At 40.8% G+C, this 21,716-nt stretch overlaps 1 protein-coding gene across 1 annotated transcript; it reads right to left on the bottom strand.

The window, feature by feature from the left end:
- Positions 1 to 13,521: 13,521 nt before the first annotated feature.
- On the bottom strand, positions 13,522 to 14,637 carry LOC134364557 (igE-binding protein-like; the record flags this gene model as incomplete). The annotated part of the gene is made up of 1 exon (XM_063080445.1): positions 13,522 to 14,637. A coding segment is annotated over one exon (1,116 nt), but the record flags the coding sequence as incomplete, so codon positions are not given.
- Between the last annotated feature and the right edge of the window lie 7,079 nt (positions 14,638 to 21,716).

The raw sequence follows: 21,716 nt of genomic DNA, 5'->3' as shown, positions 1-21,716 counted from the left end.
TACTATGATCCAATCATTTTTTGTTCTGTTTTTGAGCATTTTCTTTTGTTTTGTCTTGAACATTTCTGATATGACAAGGTGTTCTAGGTTCATCATGTATTTATTCTACCCTATCCCTGGAATCAGCCACTTCCCAAAGAGCCCTGATTGTTTTTAGTGAGAGATGATGTTAGATACCAAGTCTGAGCAGTAGGTGTGCTCATTTCCACCATGTGTCTTGCATTCCTGGGACGAATCACACTTGGTTGTGATGTATTATCCTTTTTTAAAAAATAGAATTTATTTTTTAGAGCAGTTTTAGGTTCACAGCAGAACTGAGCAGAAAGTTCAGACAGTTCTCATACACCCCTCCCCTGCCCCCCCATCTCCCCCACTATCAGCATCCAGCACCAGAGTGGTACCTTTGTTACAGTCAATGAACTTGCATTGACACATCATTATCACCCAAAGTCCATAGTTTACATTACGGTTCACTCTTGGTATTGTGCATTCTATAGACTTTGACAAATGTACAATGACATTTACCATTAGAGTATCATACGGAATGGTTTTACTGCTCTAAAAAGTCTCTGCTCTGTTTATTCTTCCATTTCTCCCTCCTAACCCCTGGCAACCACTGACCTCTTTACTGTCTCCATAGTTTTGCCTAACATCATACTCATATAGTTGGAATCATATAGTATCTAGCCTTTTCAGACTAGCTTCTTTTCCTTAGCAATATGCATTTAATAAGGTTCCTCATGTCTTTTCATGGCTTGATAGCTCATTTCTTTTAGCACTGAATAATATTCCATCATCCGGATGTACCACAGTTTGTTTATTCATTCACCTATTGAAGGACATTTGGGTTGCTTCCAAGTTTTGGCAATTATGAATAAAGCTGCTATAAGCCTTTATGTGCAGATTTTTGTGTGGACATAATTTTCTACTTATTTGGGTCAAATACCCAGGAGTACAATTGCTGGATCCTATGCTAAGAATATGTTGAGTTTTGTATGAAACTACTAAACTGTCTTCCAAAGTAGCCGTACCAGTTTTTATTCCCACCGTCAATGACGGAGAGTTTTGTTGCTCCACATTCTCAACAGCATTTAGTATCAGTGTTCTGGATATTGACCATTTTAATAGGTGTGTAGTGGTATTTCATTTTTGTTTTGATTTGCAATTCCCTAGTGACATAAGATGTTGAGCATCTTTTTTATATACTGATTTACCATCTGTGTATCTTTTTTAGTGAAATGTCTGTTTAAGTATTGTTGCTCATTTTTTATTGGGGTTGTCCATTTTATTATTGTTGAGTTTTATGAATTCTTTGTATATTTTGGGTAATAGTCCTTTGTTGGATGTGTCTTTTGTAAATATTAGCTCCCAATCTGTGGCTTGTTTTCTCATTTTCTTGACATTATCCTATTCATATATTGCTGGGTTTGATTTGCTAATATTTTGGGGGGTATGTTTGCATCTATGTTCATGAAGTCTCTTTGCCTGTACCTTTCATTTCCTTTAACGTTATTATTTTGTTACCAGGGTATTGCTTGACTCATAAATATTGGAAAGTGTTCTTTCTTTTTCTATTTTTTGAAAAAGATCATGTAAAATTAGTATTATTTGTTCTTAAACATTTGGAAAATTCACTAGTAAAACAATTTGGGCCTAGAATTGTCTTCTTTGAACTATGTTTAGAAAATAATTTTTTACTATGAATATAATTTATTGAATAGGTATAGGATTATTCAGTTGTCTACATCATGTTGAGTGAATTTTTTTTGGCTTGATTGATCGTCTCTGTTTTTTTCTTCTTTAATATCTTTCATTTCTGCTCTAATCTGTTTAATTTCTTTCCTTCTGCATGTTTTGGGTTTACTTAGGTCTTTTTTCTATAGTTCTTTTTTTTTTTTTTTTTTTTGGATTAAATTATTTATTATGACAAAACCCAATTATGTTAATCATAAAATAGCAAAATTTCCCATAAGAAAGCCAATGTTTTTCTCACATCTACTTCTTTTTTTTTTTTTTTTTTTTAATTTTATTTTGTCGATATACATTGTAGCTGATTATTGCTCACCATCACCAAAACCTCCCTCCCTTCTCCCTCCCCCCCTCCCCACAAACAATGTCCTTTCTGTTTGCTTGTTGTATCAACTTCAAATAATTGTGGTTGTTATATCTTCTTCCCCTCCCCCCCGGTTTGTGTGTGTGTGTGTGTATGTGTGTGTGTGAATTTATATATTAATTTTTAGCTCCCTCCAATAAGTGAGAACATGTGGAATTTCTCTTTCTGTGCCTGACTTGTTTCACTTAATATAATTCTCTCAAGGTCCATCCATGTTGTTGCAAATGGCAGTATTTCATTCGTTTTTATAGCTGAGTAGTATTCCATTGTGTAGATGTACCACATTTTCCGTATCCACTCATCTGATGATGGGCATTTGGGCTGGTTCCAACTCTTGGCTATTGTAAAGAGTGCTGCGATGAACATTGGGGAACAGGTATACCTTCGACTTGATGATTTCCATTCCTCTGGGTATATTCCCAACAGTGGGATGGCTGGGTCGTATGGTAGATCTATTTGCCATTCTTTAAGGAACCTCCATACCATTTTCCATAGAGGCTGCACCATTTTGCAGTCCCACCAACAATGGATGAGAGTTCCTTTTTCTCCGCAGCCTCGCCAGCATTTATCGTTCATAGTCTTTTGGATTTTAGCCATCCTAACTGGGGTTAGATGGTATCTCAATGTGGTTTTGATTTGCATTTCCCGGATGCTGAGTGATGTTGAGCATTTTTTCATATGTCTGTTGGCCATTTGGATATCTTCCTTAGAGAAATGCCTACTTAGCTCTTTTGCCCATTTTTTAATTGGGTTGCTTGTTTTCTTCTTGTAAAGTTGTTTGAGTTCCTTATATATTCTGGATATTAATCCTTTGTCAGATGTATATTTTGCAAATATTTTCTCCCACTCTGTTGGTTGTCTTTTAACTCTTTTAATTGTTTCTTTTGCTGTGCAGAAGCTTTTTAGTTTGATATAATCCCATTTGTTTATTTTTCCTTTGGTTGCCCGTGCTTTTGGGGTCGTATTCATGAAGTCTGTGCCCAGTCCTATTTCCTGAAGTGTTTCTCCTATGTTTTCTTTAAGAAGTTTTATTGTCTCAGGGTGTATATTTAAATCCTTAATCCATTTTGAGTTGATTTTAGTATACGGTGAGAGGTATGGATCTAGTTTCATTCTCCTGCATATCGATATCCAGTTATCCCAGCACCACTTGCTGAAGAGGCAGTCCCATCGCCACTGAATAGGCTTGGTGCCTTTGTCAAAGATCAGATGGCAGTAAGTGTGTGGGTTGATTTCTGGATTCTCTATTCTATTCCATTGGTCAGTGTGTCTGTTTTTATGCCAGTACCATACTGTTTTGGTTATTATAGCTTTGTAGTATAGCTTAAAGTCAGGTAGTGTTATGCCTCCAGCTTTATTTTTTTTGCTGAGCATTGCTTTGGCTATTCGTGGTCTTTTATTGTTCCATATAAATGTCTGAATAGTTTTTTCCATTTCTGAGAAAAATGTCTTTGGAATTTTGATGGGGATTGCATTGAATTTGTATATCACTTTGGGTAGTATGGACATTTTCACTATGTTGATTCTTCCAATCCAAGAGCATGGAATATCTTTCCATCTTCTTGTATCCTCTCTAATTTCTCTCAGCAGTGGTTTGTAGTTCTCATTATAGAGATTTTTCCCCTCCTTGGTTAACTCAATTCCTAAGTATTTTATTTTTTTGGTGGCTATTGTAAATGGGCAAGCTTTCTTGATTTCTCCTTCTGCATGTTCACTATTGGAGAAAAGAAATGCTACTGATTTTTGTGTGTTGATTTTGTATCCTGCTACTGTGCTGAAATCATTGATCAATTCCAAGAGTTTTTTTGTAGAGGTTTTAGGCTGTTCGATATATAGGATCATGTCATCTGCAAACAGGGACAGTTTGACTTCATCTTTTCCAATCTGGATGCCCTTTATTTCCTTCTCTTCTCTGATTGCTCTGGCTAGTACTTCCAACACTATGTTGAATAGGAGTGGTGAGAGTGGGCATCCTTGTCTAGTGCCTGTTCTTAAAGGAAAAGCTTTCAGCTTTTCCCCATTCAGGATGATATTGGCAGTGGGTTTGTCATATATGGCTTTAATTATGTTGAGATACTTTCCCTCTATACCTAACTTATAGAGGGTCTTTGTCATGAACGAGTGCTGAACTTTATCAAATGCTTTTTCAGCATCTATAGAGATGATCATATGGTCCTTGTGTTTGAGTTTATTAATATGGTGTATCACATTTATTGATTTGCGTATGTTGAACCAACCTTGCATCCCTGGGATGAATCCCACTTGATCGTGATGAATAAATTTTCGTATGTGTTGCTGTATTCTGTTTGCTAGTATTTTAGTGAGGATTTTTGCATCTATATTCATCAAGGATATCGGCCTGTAGTTTTCTTTTTTGGTTATATCTTTACCTGGTTTTGGTATCAGGATGATGTTTGCTTCATAGAATGAGTTTGGGAGATTTGCGTCCATTTCAATCTTTTGGAATAGTTTGTAAAGAATCGGTGTCAATTCCTCTTTGAATGTTTGGTAAAATTCTGCTGTGAATCCATCTGGTCCTGGGCTTTTCTTTGTTGGGAGCCTTCTGATAACAGCTTCAATCTCCTTTATTGTTATTGGTCTGTTCAAATTTTCTACGTCTTCACGGTTCAGTTTTGGGAGCTTGTGTGTGTCCAGAAATTTATCCATTTCCTCCAGATTTTCAAATTTGTTGGCGTATAGTTGTTTATAGTAGTCTCGAATGATTCCTTGTATTTCAGATGAATCAGTTGTAATATCGCCTTTTTCATTTCTAATTTTTGTTATTTGAGTCTTCTCTCTTCTTTTTTTTGTTAGCCATGCTAATGGTTTGTCAATTTTATTTATCTTTTCAAAAAACCAACTTTTTGATTCGTTGATCTTTTGAATTGTTTTTTGGTTTTCAATTTCATTCAGTTCTGCTCTGATCTTAATGATTTCTTTCCGTCTGCTAACTTTAGGATTGGATTGTTCTTGTTTTTCTAGTTCTTTAAGGTGAAGTGTTAGGTTGTTCACTTGCCATCTTTCCATTCTTCTGAAGTGAGCATTTAGTGCAATAAATTTTCCCCTCAATACTGCTTTTGCAGTATCCCACAGGTTTTGGTATGATGTATCATTGTTTTCATTAGTTTCTTTTTTTTTTTTTTTTTTTTTTTTTCTTTTTTTTCTTTTTTTTATTTTTTAATTTTATTTTGTCGATATACATTGTAGCTGATTAATGCTCCCCATCACCAAAACCTCCCTCCCTTCTCCCTCCCCCTCTCCCCCCCAACCATGTCCTTTCTGTTTGTTTGTTGTATCAACTTCAAATAATTGTGGTTGTTATATCTTCTTCCCCCCCCCCCGGTTTGTGTGTGTATGTGTGTATGTGTGTGTGAATTTATATATTAATTTTTAGCTCCCTCCAATAAGTGAGAACATGTGGTATTTCTCTTTCTGTGCCTGACTTGTTTCACTTAATATAATTCTCTCGAGGTCCATCCATGTTGTTGCAAATGGCAGTATTTCATTCGTTTTTATAGCTGAGTAGTATTCCATTGTGTAGATGTACCACATTTTCCGTATCCACTCATCTGATGATGGGCATTTGGGCTGGTTCCAACTCTTGGCTATTGTAAAGAGTGCTGCGATGAACATTGGGGAACAGGTATACCTTCGACTTGATGATTTCCATTCCTCTGGGTATATTCCCAACAGTGGGATGGCTGGGTCGTATGGTAGATCTATTTGCAATTGTTTAAGGAACCTCCATACCATTTTCCATAGAGGCTGCACCATTTTGCAGTCCCACCAACAATGGATGAGAGTTCCTTTTTCTCCGCAGCCTCGCCAGCATTTATCGTTCATAGTCTTTTGGATTTTAGCCATCCTAACTGGGGTTAGATGGTATCTCAATGTGGTTTTGATTTGCATTTCCCGGATGCTGAGTGATGTTGAGCATTTTTTCATATGTCTGTTGGCCATTTGGATATCTTCCTTAGAGAAATGCCTACTTAGCTCTTTTGCCCATTTTTTAATTGGGTTGCTTGTTTTCTTCTTGTAAAGTTGTTTGAGTTCCTTGTATATTCTGGATATTAATCCTTTGTCAGATGTATATTTTGCAAATATTTTCTCCCACTCTGTTGGTTGTCTTTTAACTCTTTTAATTGTTTCTTTTGCTGTGCAGAAGCTTTTTAGTTTGATATAATCCCATTTGTTTATTTTTCCTTTGGTTGCCCGTGCTTTTGGGGTCGTATTCATGAAGTCTGTGCCCAGTCCTATTTCCTGAAGTGTTTCCCCTATGTTTTCTTTAAGAAGTTTTATTGTCTCAGGGTGTATATTTAAATCCTTAATCCATTTTGAGTTGATTTTAGTATACGGTGAGAGGTATGGATCTAGTTTCATTCTCCTGCATATCGATATCCAGTTATCCCAGCACCACTTGCTGAAGAGGCACCCCTTCCCCAGTGAATAGGCTTGGTGCCTTTGTCAAAGATCAGATGGCAGTAAGTGTGTGGGTTGATTTCTGGATTCTCTATTCTATTCCATTGGTCAGTGTGTCTGTTTTTATGCCAGTACCATACTGTTTTGGTTATTATAGCTTTGTAGTATAGCTTAAAGTCAGGTAGTGTTATGCCTCCAGCTTTATTTTTTTTTGCTGAGCATTGCTTTGGCTATCCGTGGTCTTTTATTGTTCCATATAAATGTCTGAATAGTTTTTTCCATTTCTGAGAAAAATGTCTTTGGAATTTTGATGGGGATTGCATTGAATTTGTATATCACTTTGGGTAGTATGGACATTTTCACTATGTTGATTCTTCCAATCCAAGAGCATGGAATATCTTTCCATCTTCTTGTATCCTCTCTAATTTCTCTCAGCAGTGGTTTGTAGTTCTCATTATAGAGATTTTTCACCTCCTTGGTTAACTCAATTCCTAAGTATTTTATTTTTTTGGTGGCTATTGTAAATGGGCAGGCTTTCTTGATTTCTCCTTCTGCATGTTCACTATTGGAGAAAAGAAATGCTACTGATTTTTGTGTGTTGATTTTGTATCCTGCTACTGTGCTGAAATCATTGATCAATTCCAAGAGTTTTTTTGTAGAGGTTTTAGGCTGTTCGATATATAGGATCATGTCATCTGCAAACAGGGACAGTTTGACTTCATCTTTTCCAATCTGGATGCCCTTTATTTCCTTCTCTTCTCTGATTGCTCTGGCTAGTACTTCCAACACTATGTTGAATAGGAGTGGTGAGAGTGGGCATCCTTGTCTAGTGCCTGTTCTTAAAGGAAAAGCTTTCAGCTTTTCCCCATTCAGGATGATATTGGCAGTGGGTTTGTCATATATGGCTTTAATTATGTTGAGATACTTTCCCTCTATACCTAACTTATAGAGGGTCTTTGTCATGAACGAGTGCTGAACTTTATCAAATGCTTTTTCAGCATCTATAGAGATGATCATATGGTCCTTGTGTTTGAGTTTATTAATATGGTGTATCACATTTATTGATTTGCGTATGTTGAACCAACCTTGCATCCCTGGGATGAATCCCACTTGATCGTGATGAATAATTTTTCGTATGTGTTGCTGTATTCTGTTTGCTAGTATTTTAGTGAGGATTTTTGCATCTATATTCATCAAGGATATCGGCTTGTAGTTTTCTTTTTTGGTTATATCTTTACCTGGTTTTGGTATCAGGATGATGTTTGCTTCATAGAATGAGTTTGGGAGATTTGCGTCCGTTTCAATCTTTTGGAATAGTTTGTAAAGAATCGGTGTCAATTCCTCTTTGAATGTTTGGTAAAATTCTGCTGTGAATCCATCTGGTCCTGGGCTTTTCTTTGTTGGGAGCCTTCTGATAACCGCTTCAATCTCCTTTATTGTTATTGGTCTGTTCAAATTTTCTACGTCTTCACGGTTCAGTTTTGGGAGCTTGTGTGTGTCCAGAAATTTATCCATTTCCTCCAGATTTTCAAATTTGTTGGCGTATAGTTGTTTATAGTAGTCTCGAATGATTCCTTGTATTTCAGATGAATCAGTTGTAATATCGCCTTTTTCATTTCTAATTTTTGTTATTTGAGTCTTCTCTCTTCTTTTTTTTGTTAGCCATGCTAATGGTTTGTCAATTTTATTTATCTTTTCAAAAAACCAACTTTTTGATTCGTTGATCTTTTGAATTGTTTTTTGGTTTTCAATTTCATTCAGTTCTGCTCTGATCTTAATGATTTCTTTCCGTCTGCTAACTTTAGGATTGGATTGTTCTTGTTTTTCTAGTTCTTTAAGGTGAAGTGTTAGGTTGTTCACTTGCCATCTTTCCATTCTTCTGAAGTGAGCATTTAATGCAATAAATTTTCCCCTCAATACTGCTTTTGCAGTATCCCACAGGTTTTGGTATGATGTATCACTGTTTTCATTAGTTTCAATAAACTTTTTGATTTCCTGCTTGATTTCTTCTTGGACCCATATGTCATTAAGTAGAATGCTGTTTAATTTCCATGTGTTTGTATAGTTTCCAGAGTTTTGTTTGTTATTAATTTCTAGTTTTAATCCATTGTGGTCTGAGAAGATACATGGGATAATTCCAATTTTTTTGAATTTATTGAGACTTGATTTGTGACCTAATATGTGATCTATCCTGGAGAATGATCCATGTGCTGATGAGAAGAATGAATATTCTGAGGTTGTTGGGTGGAATGTTCTGTAGATATCTGCCAATTCCAATTGGTCTAGAGTCTTGTTTAGATCTTGTGTTTCTCTACTGATTCTTTGCCTAGATGATCTGTCTAATATTGACAGTGGAGTGTTCAGGTCCCCTGCTATTATGGTATTAGTGTCTATTTCCTTCTTTAGGTCTAATAGAGTTTGTTTTATAAATCTGGCTGCTCCAACATTGGGTGCGTACATATTTATGATTGTTATGTCTTCTTGATGGATCAGTCCTTTTATCATTAAGTAGTGTCCCTCATTGTCTCTTTTTATGGTTTTTAGTTTAAAGTCTATTTTGTCAGATATAAGAATAGCCACTCCAGCTCGTTTTTCTTTTCTGTTTGCATGGTAAATCTTTTTCCATCCTTTCACTCTTAGTCTGTGTGAATCTTTATGGGTGAGGTGGGTCTCTTGTAGGCAGCATATAGTTGGGTCCTGCTTTTTGATCCAGTCAGCCAGTCTGTGTCTTTTAATTGGGGAATTTAAGCCTTTAACATTAAGAGTTGTTATTGAAAGGTGTTGATTTATTCCTAGCATTTTATTGGTTGTTTGGTTGTCTTAGGTGTCTTTTGTTCCTTGCTTTCTGATTTACTGTTTGGTTTCTTTGTTTGTTGGTTCCTTAGGTTGTAGATAGTGTTTTTGTTAGCTTGTTTTCTCTTCATGAATGCCATTTTTATTGTACTAGCGGGTTTAGATTTTTCTTAGGTTTTTATGGCAGTGGTAGTTATTTTTCAGGAACCAAACCTAGTACTCCCTTGAGGATTTCTTGTAAGGGTGGTCTTGTGGTAGTGAACTCCCGCAGTTTTTGTTTGTCTGAGAAATATACTATTTGCCCCTCATTTCGGAAGGATAGCCTTGCAGGGTAGAGTATTCTTGGCTGGCAATCTTTGTCTTTTAGTATTTTGAAAATATCATCCCATTCCTTTCTAGCTTTTAGGGTTTGGGATGAAAAGTCTGATGTTAACCTGATTGGGGCTCCCTTATAGGTGATTTGACGCTTCTCTCTTGCAGCTTTTAAGATTCTCTCTTTGTCTCTGAGTTTTGCCAATTTGACTCTGACATGTCTTGGAGAAGGCCTTTTTGGGTTGAATACGTTTGGAGATCGTTGAGCTTCCTGGATCTGAAGATTTGTGATTTTTCCTATACCTGGGAAGTTTTCTGCCACTATTTTGTTGAATATGTTTTCAATGGAATCTCCATTTTCCTCCCCTTCTGGAATACCCATGACTCGGATATTTGAGCGCTTGAGGTTGTCTGATATCTCTCTCAGATTTTCTTCCATGTCCTTGATTCTTTTTTCTTTCTTTTTGTCTGCTTGTGTTATTTCAAACAGCCCATCTTCAAGTTCAGAGGTTCTCTCTTCAACTTCGACAAGCCTGCTGGTTAAACTCTCCGTTGTGTTTTTTATTTCGCTGAATAACTTCTTCAGTTCAGCAAGTTCTGCTACATTTTTTTTCAGGACATTGATTTCCTTGTATATTTCCTCTTTCAGATCCTGTATACTTTTCCTCATTTCATCATGATGTCTAGCTGAGTTTTCTTGTATCTCATTCAGTTTCCTTAGAATTATCACTCGAAATTCCTTGTCAGTTATTTCAAGGGCTTCTTGTTCTACAGGATCTAGAGTATGAGATTTATTAACTTTTGGTGGTGTACTTTCTTGATTTTTTGTATTTCTGGTGTCTTTTTTTTGGTGTTTATTCATTGTTGCAGGGGGTTTCACAGTCCACCAGTTTGAGACTAATGACTAACTAGGATGTTGCTGTGGTTGCCAATTTGGTATGGCTCCCGCCGTGACTGCTCAGTTGGCCACTAGTGTCTTGTGTGTGTGGTTGCCTCGGGTCTTGGGCTTCTCCGGGGATCCACCTTTTTGGTCAGCTTGTACTCTGCTGGGCTGGTGGATCATGTACCACAGGGTGTGTGATCTCTGTTGAGCTTTCACTTTCTGTACAGGACTTCTCCCCGTTCCGTGTGCTCTGGCCCAGGCTGTTAGATCGTGCAGTGGCGACCCCACCGGGTGTGTGGTTTCTGTCGAGTCTCCGCCTCCCTGGCCGCACGTCTCCCCCCTCTGTGCACACTGTGCTGGGCTGGGGCGTGTCTTCTGCACCCCTCGTCTATCAGCTGGGCCTTCAAGACCCTGCTCAGCACCGCTTCGCCCAGGAAGTCTACCAGGTTTCTGCTAGGCACAGACGACCGGTCTCTCTGGGTGCCTTTGTAGCACTGTGTAGATCTTTCTCGGGTCTTGTTCACCTTTGTATCCCCCTGGTATAAACCGAGTCTAGTGCCCGCCTGCAGCCTGCTCTCCGGCAGGTTCAAGCGGACCTGGGAACTCTCCTACCACACTATTCCCAACCAGAAATTCGTTAGGCTTTTTTCCAAACTGGTGGTCGCAGAGATGGTATCTGCCTCCCAGTAACAGGAAGTTTACCGGGGCCAGAGTCCAGGGTGTGGTGGAGTGACAGTCGGCCCGCCCGTACTTCCTAGCCCTCCCAAAACTGGTCGGGACGCCCCACACCCCCAGCCCCACCAGAGAACCGCGGAGGGAGTGGGAGAGGAGGCCGTTCAGCAGGGTCCGGAAAGCCCCGCGCCAGGCCAAGCAAATGGGCTCAGTGATGGCCGAGCAGGGCGGAGCTGCCCGCACCTGGGAAAATGGAGGCAGCACCGGGGCAGTGAGTGGCCTGGTGGTGCAGGCAGGAGCTGCGTGGGCATCCACCGCCCGAACAGAGCTGTGCCAGGGATCACTCACAGTGCTGTGCCAGGTCGGGCGCTCGCTCTGTCTCTGGTTTGTTGCCTTCCGTGTTCTCGGCGCTGCCGCCTCGGGCTGTTCAGTCGCGGCGCCGCTCGGGCGCTCCCAGGAATCTTCTTTAATGCCGGTCTGAAACCTCGAATCCTGAATAGGGCAGCTGGCCGCCTTCAGTGCGGCCCCAGCCTCCGGGATCCTGGCTGCATCCACAGCAGCCCTGGCGCCGTGTTCCCTGTTTCAAGACTCGGTTTTGCAGCTAAGAATCAGTTCTTTTCCTGCTCCACACTTCAAAGCTGTTGCCTGTAAATGAGGCAGCCTCTCCTGCCGGGGGCAAAGTGGTGTTGAGCCCCCACGACCGGCCAGCAGCAGCAGTCCTCCCTTAAGAGATGGCCAGAGGAAGGTCCACAAGCTTCCCGGCTGCCTGAGGCTCAGTGGCCACCTTTTCCACCTCAGCTACTCCGCGCCAGCCGCCGCAGCCGCCGCCATCTTGAAAATTCCTAAGTGGCCCCTTCTTATCTCCACCTTTTGTGGGACGATCTTATCAGGGAAGATAATAGACCCCAAAAAATGTCCAGTATTTGCAATCTGAACTTTATCAGCAGCAATTTGTAGGCCCCAGTGTAACAAGATGGACTGTAAGCAAGGATATGCCTTTTGTAAAACTGTCAAATCTTTGTGGCATAACAGGACATCATCCATATAATGAATCAGGATTAGGGAAGGAAACTGGCGCCTCAAAGGCCTCAAAGCTTCTTGAACATATAGTTAACACATGGTAGGGCTATTTGTCATGCCTTGAGGCAAAACCTTCCATTGGAACCTTTTATCAGGTTCCATATGATTAAGTGAAGGGAGAGTAAATGCAAAGCGGGGCTTATCTAGGGGACATAAGGGGATGGAAAAAAAGCAATCCTTAATATCTATAATAACTAAAGGCCAACCTTTAGGTAAGGCGGAGAGAAGCGGAAGACCCCTTTGTACGGGGCCAAAAGAGTTCATCTGTTTATTAATGGCTCTCAGGTCGTGGAGCAATCTCCATTTTCCCGACCTTTTTTTGATTACAAATATCGGGGTATTCCAGGGAGAGGTGGACAGTTCAAGATGTCCAAGCCTTAGCTGCTCCTGTACTATCTGTGTTGCTGCCCTCAATTTCTCGGAGGACAATGGCCATTGGGGAACCCACACCGGATCCTCCGTTTTCCATGGAATGGGTCGTGCTGCCTCAATGGCGCCTAGGAAAAACCCAGACCCTGTCTACCTGGGTTGCCTTCAGGGAGAATGGGTTCAACCCGGCCCTGTTCCCTGGCTCCTAAACCCCTTCCCTGTTTATGACCCATCTTGGCCATTATCTCCTTAGCTTGAGAGGAGTATTCATTAGACAACTTAACTCCCATCTTTTGTAAAATATCACGCCCCCAGAGGTTAACGGGGAGCGGAAGCACGTAGGGAGTAAAATGTCCCTCTTGTCCCTCTGTCGTTTTCCAGGACAAGGTAGCGGAACTAATAGTAGGACTGGCCTGATAACCGAGGCCTTGTAGAGAATGTGAGGACTTAATGACAGGCCAAGACTTTGGCCACCAATGAGTGGAAATAATACTCTTATCTGCACCAGTATCCATAATGCCTTCAAACAATTTTCCCTCAACCCACAACTTTAGCTTAGGTCTCTCATTTAGGGAGACCATCAGGTAGGCGGAATCCATGCCCGAGGAGCCCATTTTTTCTCGTCCAGGCTCTGAAGGTTTGGCAACCTCTGGAAGGAGCAATAACTGAGCTATCCTGTCTCCTTTGGTGATAGAAAAGACTCCTCCTGGGCATGAGCACAGGACTTGGATCTCGGGGCTATGTTGACAGTCAACTACCCCAGGGTAGACAATAAGACCGTTTAAAGTTAACGATCCTCTGCCAATTATAAGGCCCACGGTTCCAGGCAGTAGGGGTCGAATAGGCTGCACAGGAACCGGCTGGACGCCCATTTGTGGCATTAATAAGAAGTCGGAGGAGGCGTGCAGGTCCAATCCTGTGTGTCTTCCGACAGGCTCTCCTCCCTTTCTCCTCGACTCTGGTTGGCCTTGTCCCCATACTTGTGGGGGCCCTGGGAACGGGGGCCCATCTTCACGTTTTTTTGAACCACTTGGTGTTGTTCTGTGAGCGGCGGAAGGAGTCGCCCTTTGATATCTCTAATGGAACGGCAGAGAGCAGCCTTATGATATCCCTTGGAACAGCGGGAACAGAGGGAGTCTGTACTCTGGGGGCCCTTATCCCTGTCCGGGGCTTGGCAGTCCTTTTTTAAATGTCCCGGTTGACCGCATTTAAAACAAACTCTCTGGTTCCGCCCCTGTCTTGGCTGTCCCTGTCTAGGCAGTCTCTGCGACTGGAGGATGGCAGCTGCCAGCCCTGCATTGGTCAGGGGTCCCCCGAGTTCTCGACAAGTTCTGAGCCAATCCTGTAAACCTTTACCTTTTCTGGGCGCTATGGCCGCGCGGCATTCCTGGGTCGCCTGCTCAAAAATCAGTTGTTCAACAAGAGGCGCAGCCTGATCAGGGTCCCCAAAGATGCGCCCCGCTGCTTCTGTCATTCGAGCCACAAAATCTGAGAATGGTTCCTGAGGTCCCTGAATGATCTTAGTAAGTTGTCCAGAAGCTTCCCCTTTTTTGGGGAGTGCCTTCCAAGCCTTAATGGCAGTGCTAGAAACTTGAACATAAGCACCCCATGGGAAAGCCGTCTGATCAGCGGCAAATGGGCCCTGGCCTGTTAACATATCAAAGGTCCAATCTCGCTGCTCGGGGGTCAGTGCAGCAGCGTTTGCCCTGGCTTGAGCTTGTGCAGCCTCATGCCATAGCGCCTTCCATTCCATGTATTGACCCATGGTAGGGAGCGCTGCCTTAGCCAACATTTGCCAGTCAGCGGGTGTCATAGCCACACCAGCAAACCTTTCTAGCATTACTAGAGTAAAATTGGCATTTACACCATATTTTCTAACCGCCTCTGCTAGATCCTTAATTTGGGTGTACTCTACGGGGGCATGAACTCTCCCTCCGCCCTCAACCTCAAAAACTGGGAAGGCAGCTTGAACCTTTTTCCTCACTTTATCAGAGAGGAATGAGAAGGGATTAGAAGACTGCACGTAAGGAGGAGGCGCCGAAGGCGCAGGCCGTGCGGGGGCCACTGGGGGCGGCCGGCATTTCCACTCCCCGAGTGGTCTCCGCCGCCTGTCGGGATGATATCTCTCCTCCTCGTACCTGGCAGCTTCCTCCTCCAAATCGGATTCCTCACTAGGGCTGAGGGGATCGGAGTCGGACTCATCCAGATTTAAATCTTCTAATTCTTGTTTTAAGGCCCCCAGCTCTTGCATAGGGTAGAGGCCTCCTTCTTTCCCTTCCAACTTTTGTCTGGGTTTTGAAATCCCTCCTTTACCGGCAGATGTGCCGGGAGTGTCACTTTGTTGTTTTAGAATCTCTCCCTCGTCCGTAGACTTACCGGGAGGGCCCTTTTTCTTATGGGAGACGTCTCTCCTCCTGCGGGTACCCATCCTCTCACTCCGTTCAGTTTCTGACATGCTGTCTTGGACCTCCTCTAATGTATTTTGCCCTACTATCACTACCGGTTTACAGCCCTCATCTTCTAAGCAATTTTTAATAAACTTCCAAAAGGTCTTGGTGCCCTGACGGAGGTCTCCCTCCGCGTACTTGCGGTCAAGGTCTCTGCCTAGTTTGTTCCAAGAGCTCAAAGTCAAGGAGCCGGAACAAGCAAACCACGGCGCTACACGATCTACCTCTTTTACAAAATTTTTGAGCACACGGCCCCCTACCTTTATATCACGTTGTCTCAGCACGGCCTCTAACGCGGTAACCATGGACTGAGTGGAACCCATAACGCGCCCCACTCCGTGGGAGGCGCTGTGAGACGCGCCGTTCCCTTACGTACTAGAGGCTCACACGGGTCTCTGGTGCAGCTGCTTATCTACATCAGTCTCACCACACCAACGGGCGATTTCAAAACCTTTTAAACCAACCGGATTAACCCCAGACCAAGAACAGGCATACCTCTCCGAACTTACCCTCCTGCAGTTCTGAATCCTCCCTGTCTCCAGGGGGTCTCCGAAGGTGCTGACGATGACACAAGTTCCCGGGTTTTGGCACCAAATGTCCCGCGCTACCGTCTCGCCAGCAAGAACGACGCGGCACACAAAGGATCCTTCTGCAGATCAGCTTTAATGCATCTTGAGAGGGAGAGCATAAGCTTGCCAAAAATGGAGACCCCGAGCGAGGGAACCCGCGCCCTTTATATAGAGACTGCTCCTCGCCTAGGACGTGCTCCTACCTTATTGGTGGCTGCCTAATCGGCCCAGGCGTGTTACCGAGCAGCCCTGCCCTCCACCGGAAATCAGCGCCATCTTGTAATGGCGATTTCGGGCAGCTCCTCACACGTGAGGGCTCTCTGCAGGAAGCGGTATCACTGTGGAGAGGAAGAGAGGGACTCAGCTTTTTGGTAGGTACTCACAGTAGAGTCAGAAGTTGGTGAAGGAAAATTCGGAGTTTTTGACTCAAGGGACCCAAGGCTCACGCTTCAAAGATTTTGCACAATTTCTTTAAAAATACGTGCTCCCTTGAAAGAAAACCTGGATAAGTTGCAACATTCTAGCCAGACTTGCAAAAGTTATGCTTTTCATATGTCTGTTTGGAGTGGGGCTGTTGGAAGATCTGTTTCGAGGTCTGCGGGGCACGACTGGGCTCAGTGTGCAGAAGTTATGAGCAGTTAGTCAGGCTCGTCAAGCCTAGGATGGTTCCTAGGCCATCGAAGATCTCTGAGAAGGTTGCATTTCATTATTGAAGGCAAACTTGGGACAGTGTAAACCAGTTAGGAATTAAAAACGTATTACAATAAATCTCAAATGCTTAGAGATTTCGCCTGTCTGTGTGAAATTTTTCAATGCTCGAGTTTTTTCTACCTCCTTATTGTCTAATTTAAATTTTAAAATAAGCCCCTTTCCACCACCGCAAATTTAAAAATCTATGTACCCTATTTATTCTTCTGTAGACTTGAATGTAGAAAGCCTTATAAAAATATTCACTTGAAACTGCCTTCTTTTAAGTTTTTTAGTTGCTGTACTAATTTGACTATGAGCCTTATTCACCTTGGTAATTTAAAGCTTTGTATCCCCAGAGAAAAAGGTGATAATCAGACTCAGCAGAAAATAGCAGGGAGGGCAACAGAATGCTTGCTTTGCTTTCTTCGTGTCCATCAAGCCAGAAAATAGTGCCAGGGCCACACCTGCTGTTTTGAAGATGAGATGGAGCCTGTTGTCTTAACCGTTCAGACCACTTCCCTGAGCAGTGATGGCTTTCAGTGGTTAGGGACAAGCTGAGGCTTTGAGATAATGACGTTGGCACCTCAGGAATAATTTTACTGCCAAGGAAGCCGGCTGTAGAGTGCCTTGCAGCAATATCCCCAGATGTCTAACTCTGCCTTTTTCCACGAGCTTCTGTAGTCCTTCACTGATTCCGCCTGCTCCTCACGACTGCCAGTTTCACCCATTTACCCCTTCGCTTGCCTCATCATCCCCAGTGGTCTGTTTGCTTATTTTTATATCTATAGGCATTATATTCTCTCTTAATAGATGCTTACAACCTCCTAATGGCATATGCTCAGTAGGCCCATGAGTAGTTTTTATTTTTTTGTGATGTTTTGTCTTTTGCCAATCCTACCTTTGTAAATTTCTTTCTCTAAGTTGGTTACTCTATTGCCACGATTATACTTAAGTGTATGAAAAAAATTCACCAGAGATGCTGATTAAATTGCAAATTTCCAGACCTTTCCCTTACAGATTCTAATTACAAGTTCTGATGAGGGGCCCAAGAATCTGTACTCTTAACAAATCACATAGGTAATTCTGATGCAAGTGGACCAGAACCCCAGCATTAGACTTTAAAAGATACTGCTTTATAGTGTTTAGATTATTTTAGAAAACTGATATTTTGTCTGCCTTAATTTTCTGTTGCTTAGAACAGACTACCCCAAACTGGGTAATTTTTAAAGAAAAAAATTTTTATCTTACAGTTCTGGAGGTCTGAAAGTGCAAGGTTGAGGGGGTGCATCTGGTGAGGGCCTTCTTGTTGGTGGGGACACTCTGCAGAGTCCCAGGGTGGCTCATGGCTTCACATGGTGAGGGGACTGAACATGGTAGCCCAGGTCTCTCTTCCTCTTCTTGTAAAACCACCAGTTCACTTCCATGATAATGGACAACTAGTCCATTAATTCATTAACCCATTAATCCATGAGTGGATTAATTCACTCATGAGGGCAGAGGCCTTATGACCTATTCACTTTTTAAGGGCCACACCTTTCAGTACTGCCACATGGGGATTATGTTTCAACATGAGTTTTGGAAAGGACAAACATTCAAACCATAGTATTATCTTCATGGGTTTTGTTGTTTAGTCCAAATAAAATTATTACAACTTTGATTCCGTGTAAAAACTGGAGGGGCAAAATGTTGACTGCATCCCAGCACTCCCGTCCCAAAGTACCCCATTTCATGTAGATCCCAATACAAGTGCCTTCTCTTATCCCAAACAACATTACATCAGGCTGCCGTATGATCCTGTTCCATCGCTTTGGATTGTTAACTCAATTTACAGTTCTGCCACTTTTTTGAAATCATTTTATTGCTTTGTGAAATCGTACTTTCGGATCTGATTTCAAAAGGATTGCTTAAGCTTTAAATACCATTCAGTGTTAGTAAATAATAAGAAAAATAAGGATGTATTTCTAACAGCTGACCCCTTACCCTCACAAAAATGTTCGTTACTCTTTTATGAAAAATTCCAAAGGTTGGAAAGACCTAATTCAAGGCTAAAAGATAGCAGGGCAGTTACAAGTTTTCCAATTGCTATGTGACTTCAACATGGCAGATAAGCAGTGAAGATAAATCGATAATTACGGAATAATCTAATGAATTCCAAGTCAATGATCAAATCTCAGTTTTATCCCTGACATTATGATTAATCTCTTGAAAATAATTTTACTGCTCTCTGTTTTCTTTTCTGGTTACAAACACAGCAAAGAACATCTCTGTACAGAGACATGGCTCTCTAGGAACTCAGTATCTAAGAAAAAGATATTTCATAGTTATAATGATAGTCATAAACATAGCTATAATTAGCTTAACAAGAAAATAAATTACCAACACTATTTGCCAAACTTGAACCTAGTATATGCAGTTGTCTTTTAAAACTGTATTTTGGTTTAAAACTATGTTTTAAACAAATGATTAGTTGAAGGGCAGCATAGCATAATGTCAAAAATTTAGAAGCTATATTTCTCATAAGTTTTCTAGAAGAAATTTTATTATGATAATATCAATGGGCTCCTGATTTTAAAAGTCATTGAACTCAGAATGCATTGACTCAACAAAATGAATCTATTTTACGTAAAATATCAGTGCTGTGCACACGTGCTCCAAATATCACTTTTGGGAAGCATTATTTTAGACTTGATTATGGAAGTAATAGAAGAAAGAGTGTTATAAGAAAATGGGCATAACAACTTAAAATGAGTAAATGTGCACAAAGTAAGGAAATTAAGGTAAATTAAGGAGGCTATCAAGAGGCTTTAATGTAATAGAACTGGTAATTCTCCATTGTACTGCACATCACTCCATGTGATCTCCCGTGATACTTATCTCAAGGCGTGTTTATATGTCTTATTAGACTGCCAGTTGTCTTAAGGCATGTCTTATTCATTTGTAGCTGTCAGCAACTAGTGTAATGCCTAACACATAGTAGACCATCAATAATTCTTTATTGGTGGATAAATGGGCACACGGAAGAGTGAATGGAAAATTATGTATAGGGAATATAAGACATGAAGAGAAAACCATTAGATTAACATTGAGAACTTTCTCCAAATTAAAAAAAAAAAAAGAATTCTGAAAACCCTGTATTTTGGAATCTCAGAGAAAAAGTTTGGAAAATTCCAGAAAAAGCAAAATGTTGTTTAACAGATAAATTTTCTCAAACCTTTACAGTGAGATGATCACTTTGCTATCATGTCATTGCATGACGATTTGTCTGGTAGTAGATTTTGGTCTGAACATAATTTTTCCTCAGAAATATAAAGTTATTGTACCATATGTCATTTTGGATGAGAAGTCTGATGCCAATCTGTTTTTTATTGCCATGTAGGTTGCATTTTCTCTCTGGAAACTTTAAGGTTTTTCTCTTGTTATTAATATGTGGAAATTTCACGTGATGTGCCTGGATGTATGCCTTCTGTTGTGCCCTTGCATTCTGAGTAGTCGAGTCCCTAAATTCTGGGAAATTGTCTTGACTGAGTTCTTATTTGATCTTCTCACTTTCATTTTCTGTGTACTCCCATTCTGTGACTCCTACCACCTGAATTTTAGACTCCTGGACTACAAACTCTAATTTGCTTTTATTTTCTCTAATTTTTAGTATTTTTGATCTACATTCTGAGTGATTTATTTTACTCTACTATTTTTTTTTTTTAGCCATTATATTCTTCTCCTATGATTGTTTCCTTTTCACAGACTACAAAGTATGTTTTATTGATATAATATTTTAAAATCCCTCCAAGGATGCTAATTCAATTTCAAAAACAAAACAAAACAAAACATGCAAACCATCTTTAGTTCCCTAATTTTTCTATTTCTGGTCTATTTTTTTCTCCCTCTCTCTCTGGAAGCTTTCCTTACATGTCAAATCATCCTTGATTGTCAGTTCATGTTTAAGACTGAGGCAGTAAAAGGTTATCAGCTGATTTCAGTACACTGGTGGGAGTACACAACTAGAGGGCTATTCTCTGGAGTGAATGGTCTGGCAGAAGATTGATGCACTGGCTGTCCTCCTTGTGTCATCTAATATCTTCAGAGAAGGCCTCTAATTTTTTGATGTTGAACCCCAATCTGTTTTATATTGTGGGAATGGAAGTGAGGAGCTGTTGGCTGTTTCATATAGAAACTTTCAATTAATCTCTCTTTTTAGCTCTATGTATATCTCACTTTTGTACTTCCTCATCCTTCCCCACAACACGGTACGTATATTTCTGAGTCCTGAGCCTCTTTGTGATTCTTTTGGATTGATGGACAGAATTCTGCACTGGATCCTTCTTCCTACAATGTCCAGTTTGTAGCTTTCTCTATCTTCCCCTGTTCCTGAGACTGCTTTGATTATGTCCCACAAATTTGTTGAGAGCTCTTATTAGCTATTGGCCCTTCTATTCTTTTTATTGTTGAGGGTTTAACCTTAATTCTTTCTCTATATTATATTGCTTTTTGTATTGCTTAAATTTCTGATAAAGTAAGGCGTATTTTGCCAAAATTATCCAAGCATTATAACCCCTGCTTTGTTTTAACTTAGGTTGAGTGTTAGGATGGGTCTATGGCCTTGATCTCTCAGGGTTTCATACTTTTCAACAACCTGGAAATAATTAAGACAGTTAAAAATAACTGAAGATAATTAAGAAATATTTAAATTGTGCATTTATTAATTCCTTCATTAAAATATTTATTATCAAGAAGACACTCTTCTAGGTGCTGGTATTATAGCAACAAATAAAACAAATCTGTTTTCAAAGAGTTTTTATTCTGGGGAGTCGTGGTATGAGAGATATATAAATAAATGCACAAATTAATATGTAGAATGGTATCATAAATTGATACATTTTATGAAGAAAAATAAATGAGGATAAGGAAATGGAGAGTAATGGATATGCGGGAGGGCTACGATAAAGACAGCCTTTGACTGAACTTCATTTAATATTTGTATGATGTTGGTAAATGTGGCTATTATTTTGGATAAGGTGGATAGAAAGTCTTTCTAATGATGTGAAATAAGCAAAGACTTGAATAAGGAGAGAGAATGAGCCATGCTGATATCTGGAGGGGGAGGGGGCTGGGCAGAAGGAATAGCAAGTGCAAAGTTTCTCAGGTGGGAATGTACTTTCATACATTTGAGGAACAGCAAAAGAACTGGCACGACCCAGGGTAGAATGTTCAAATAGGAGAATAGCAGGAGATGAGGTCGGAGAGGTGGAAAGGTCAAAGCTCATGATGGGTCTTGAAGGCTAAAAACTTCAGAATCTGTGTCCCCACTCCCAAGGGTGGTGAGAAGCACTGGGGGATTCGAGCATAGCAGTGGAATGATCAGATTTACTTTT

This window comes from Cynocephalus volans, chromosome 16 (assembly GCF_027409185.1).
Source record: "Cynocephalus volans isolate mCynVol1 chromosome 16, mCynVol1.pri, whole genome shotgun sequence".
Lineage (NCBI taxonomy): Eukaryota > Metazoa > Chordata > Mammalia > Dermoptera > Cynocephalidae > Cynocephalus > Cynocephalus volans.
The sequence above is the reverse complement of the archived record's forward strand: the minus strand, read 5'-3'. Positions and strand labels throughout refer to the sequence as shown.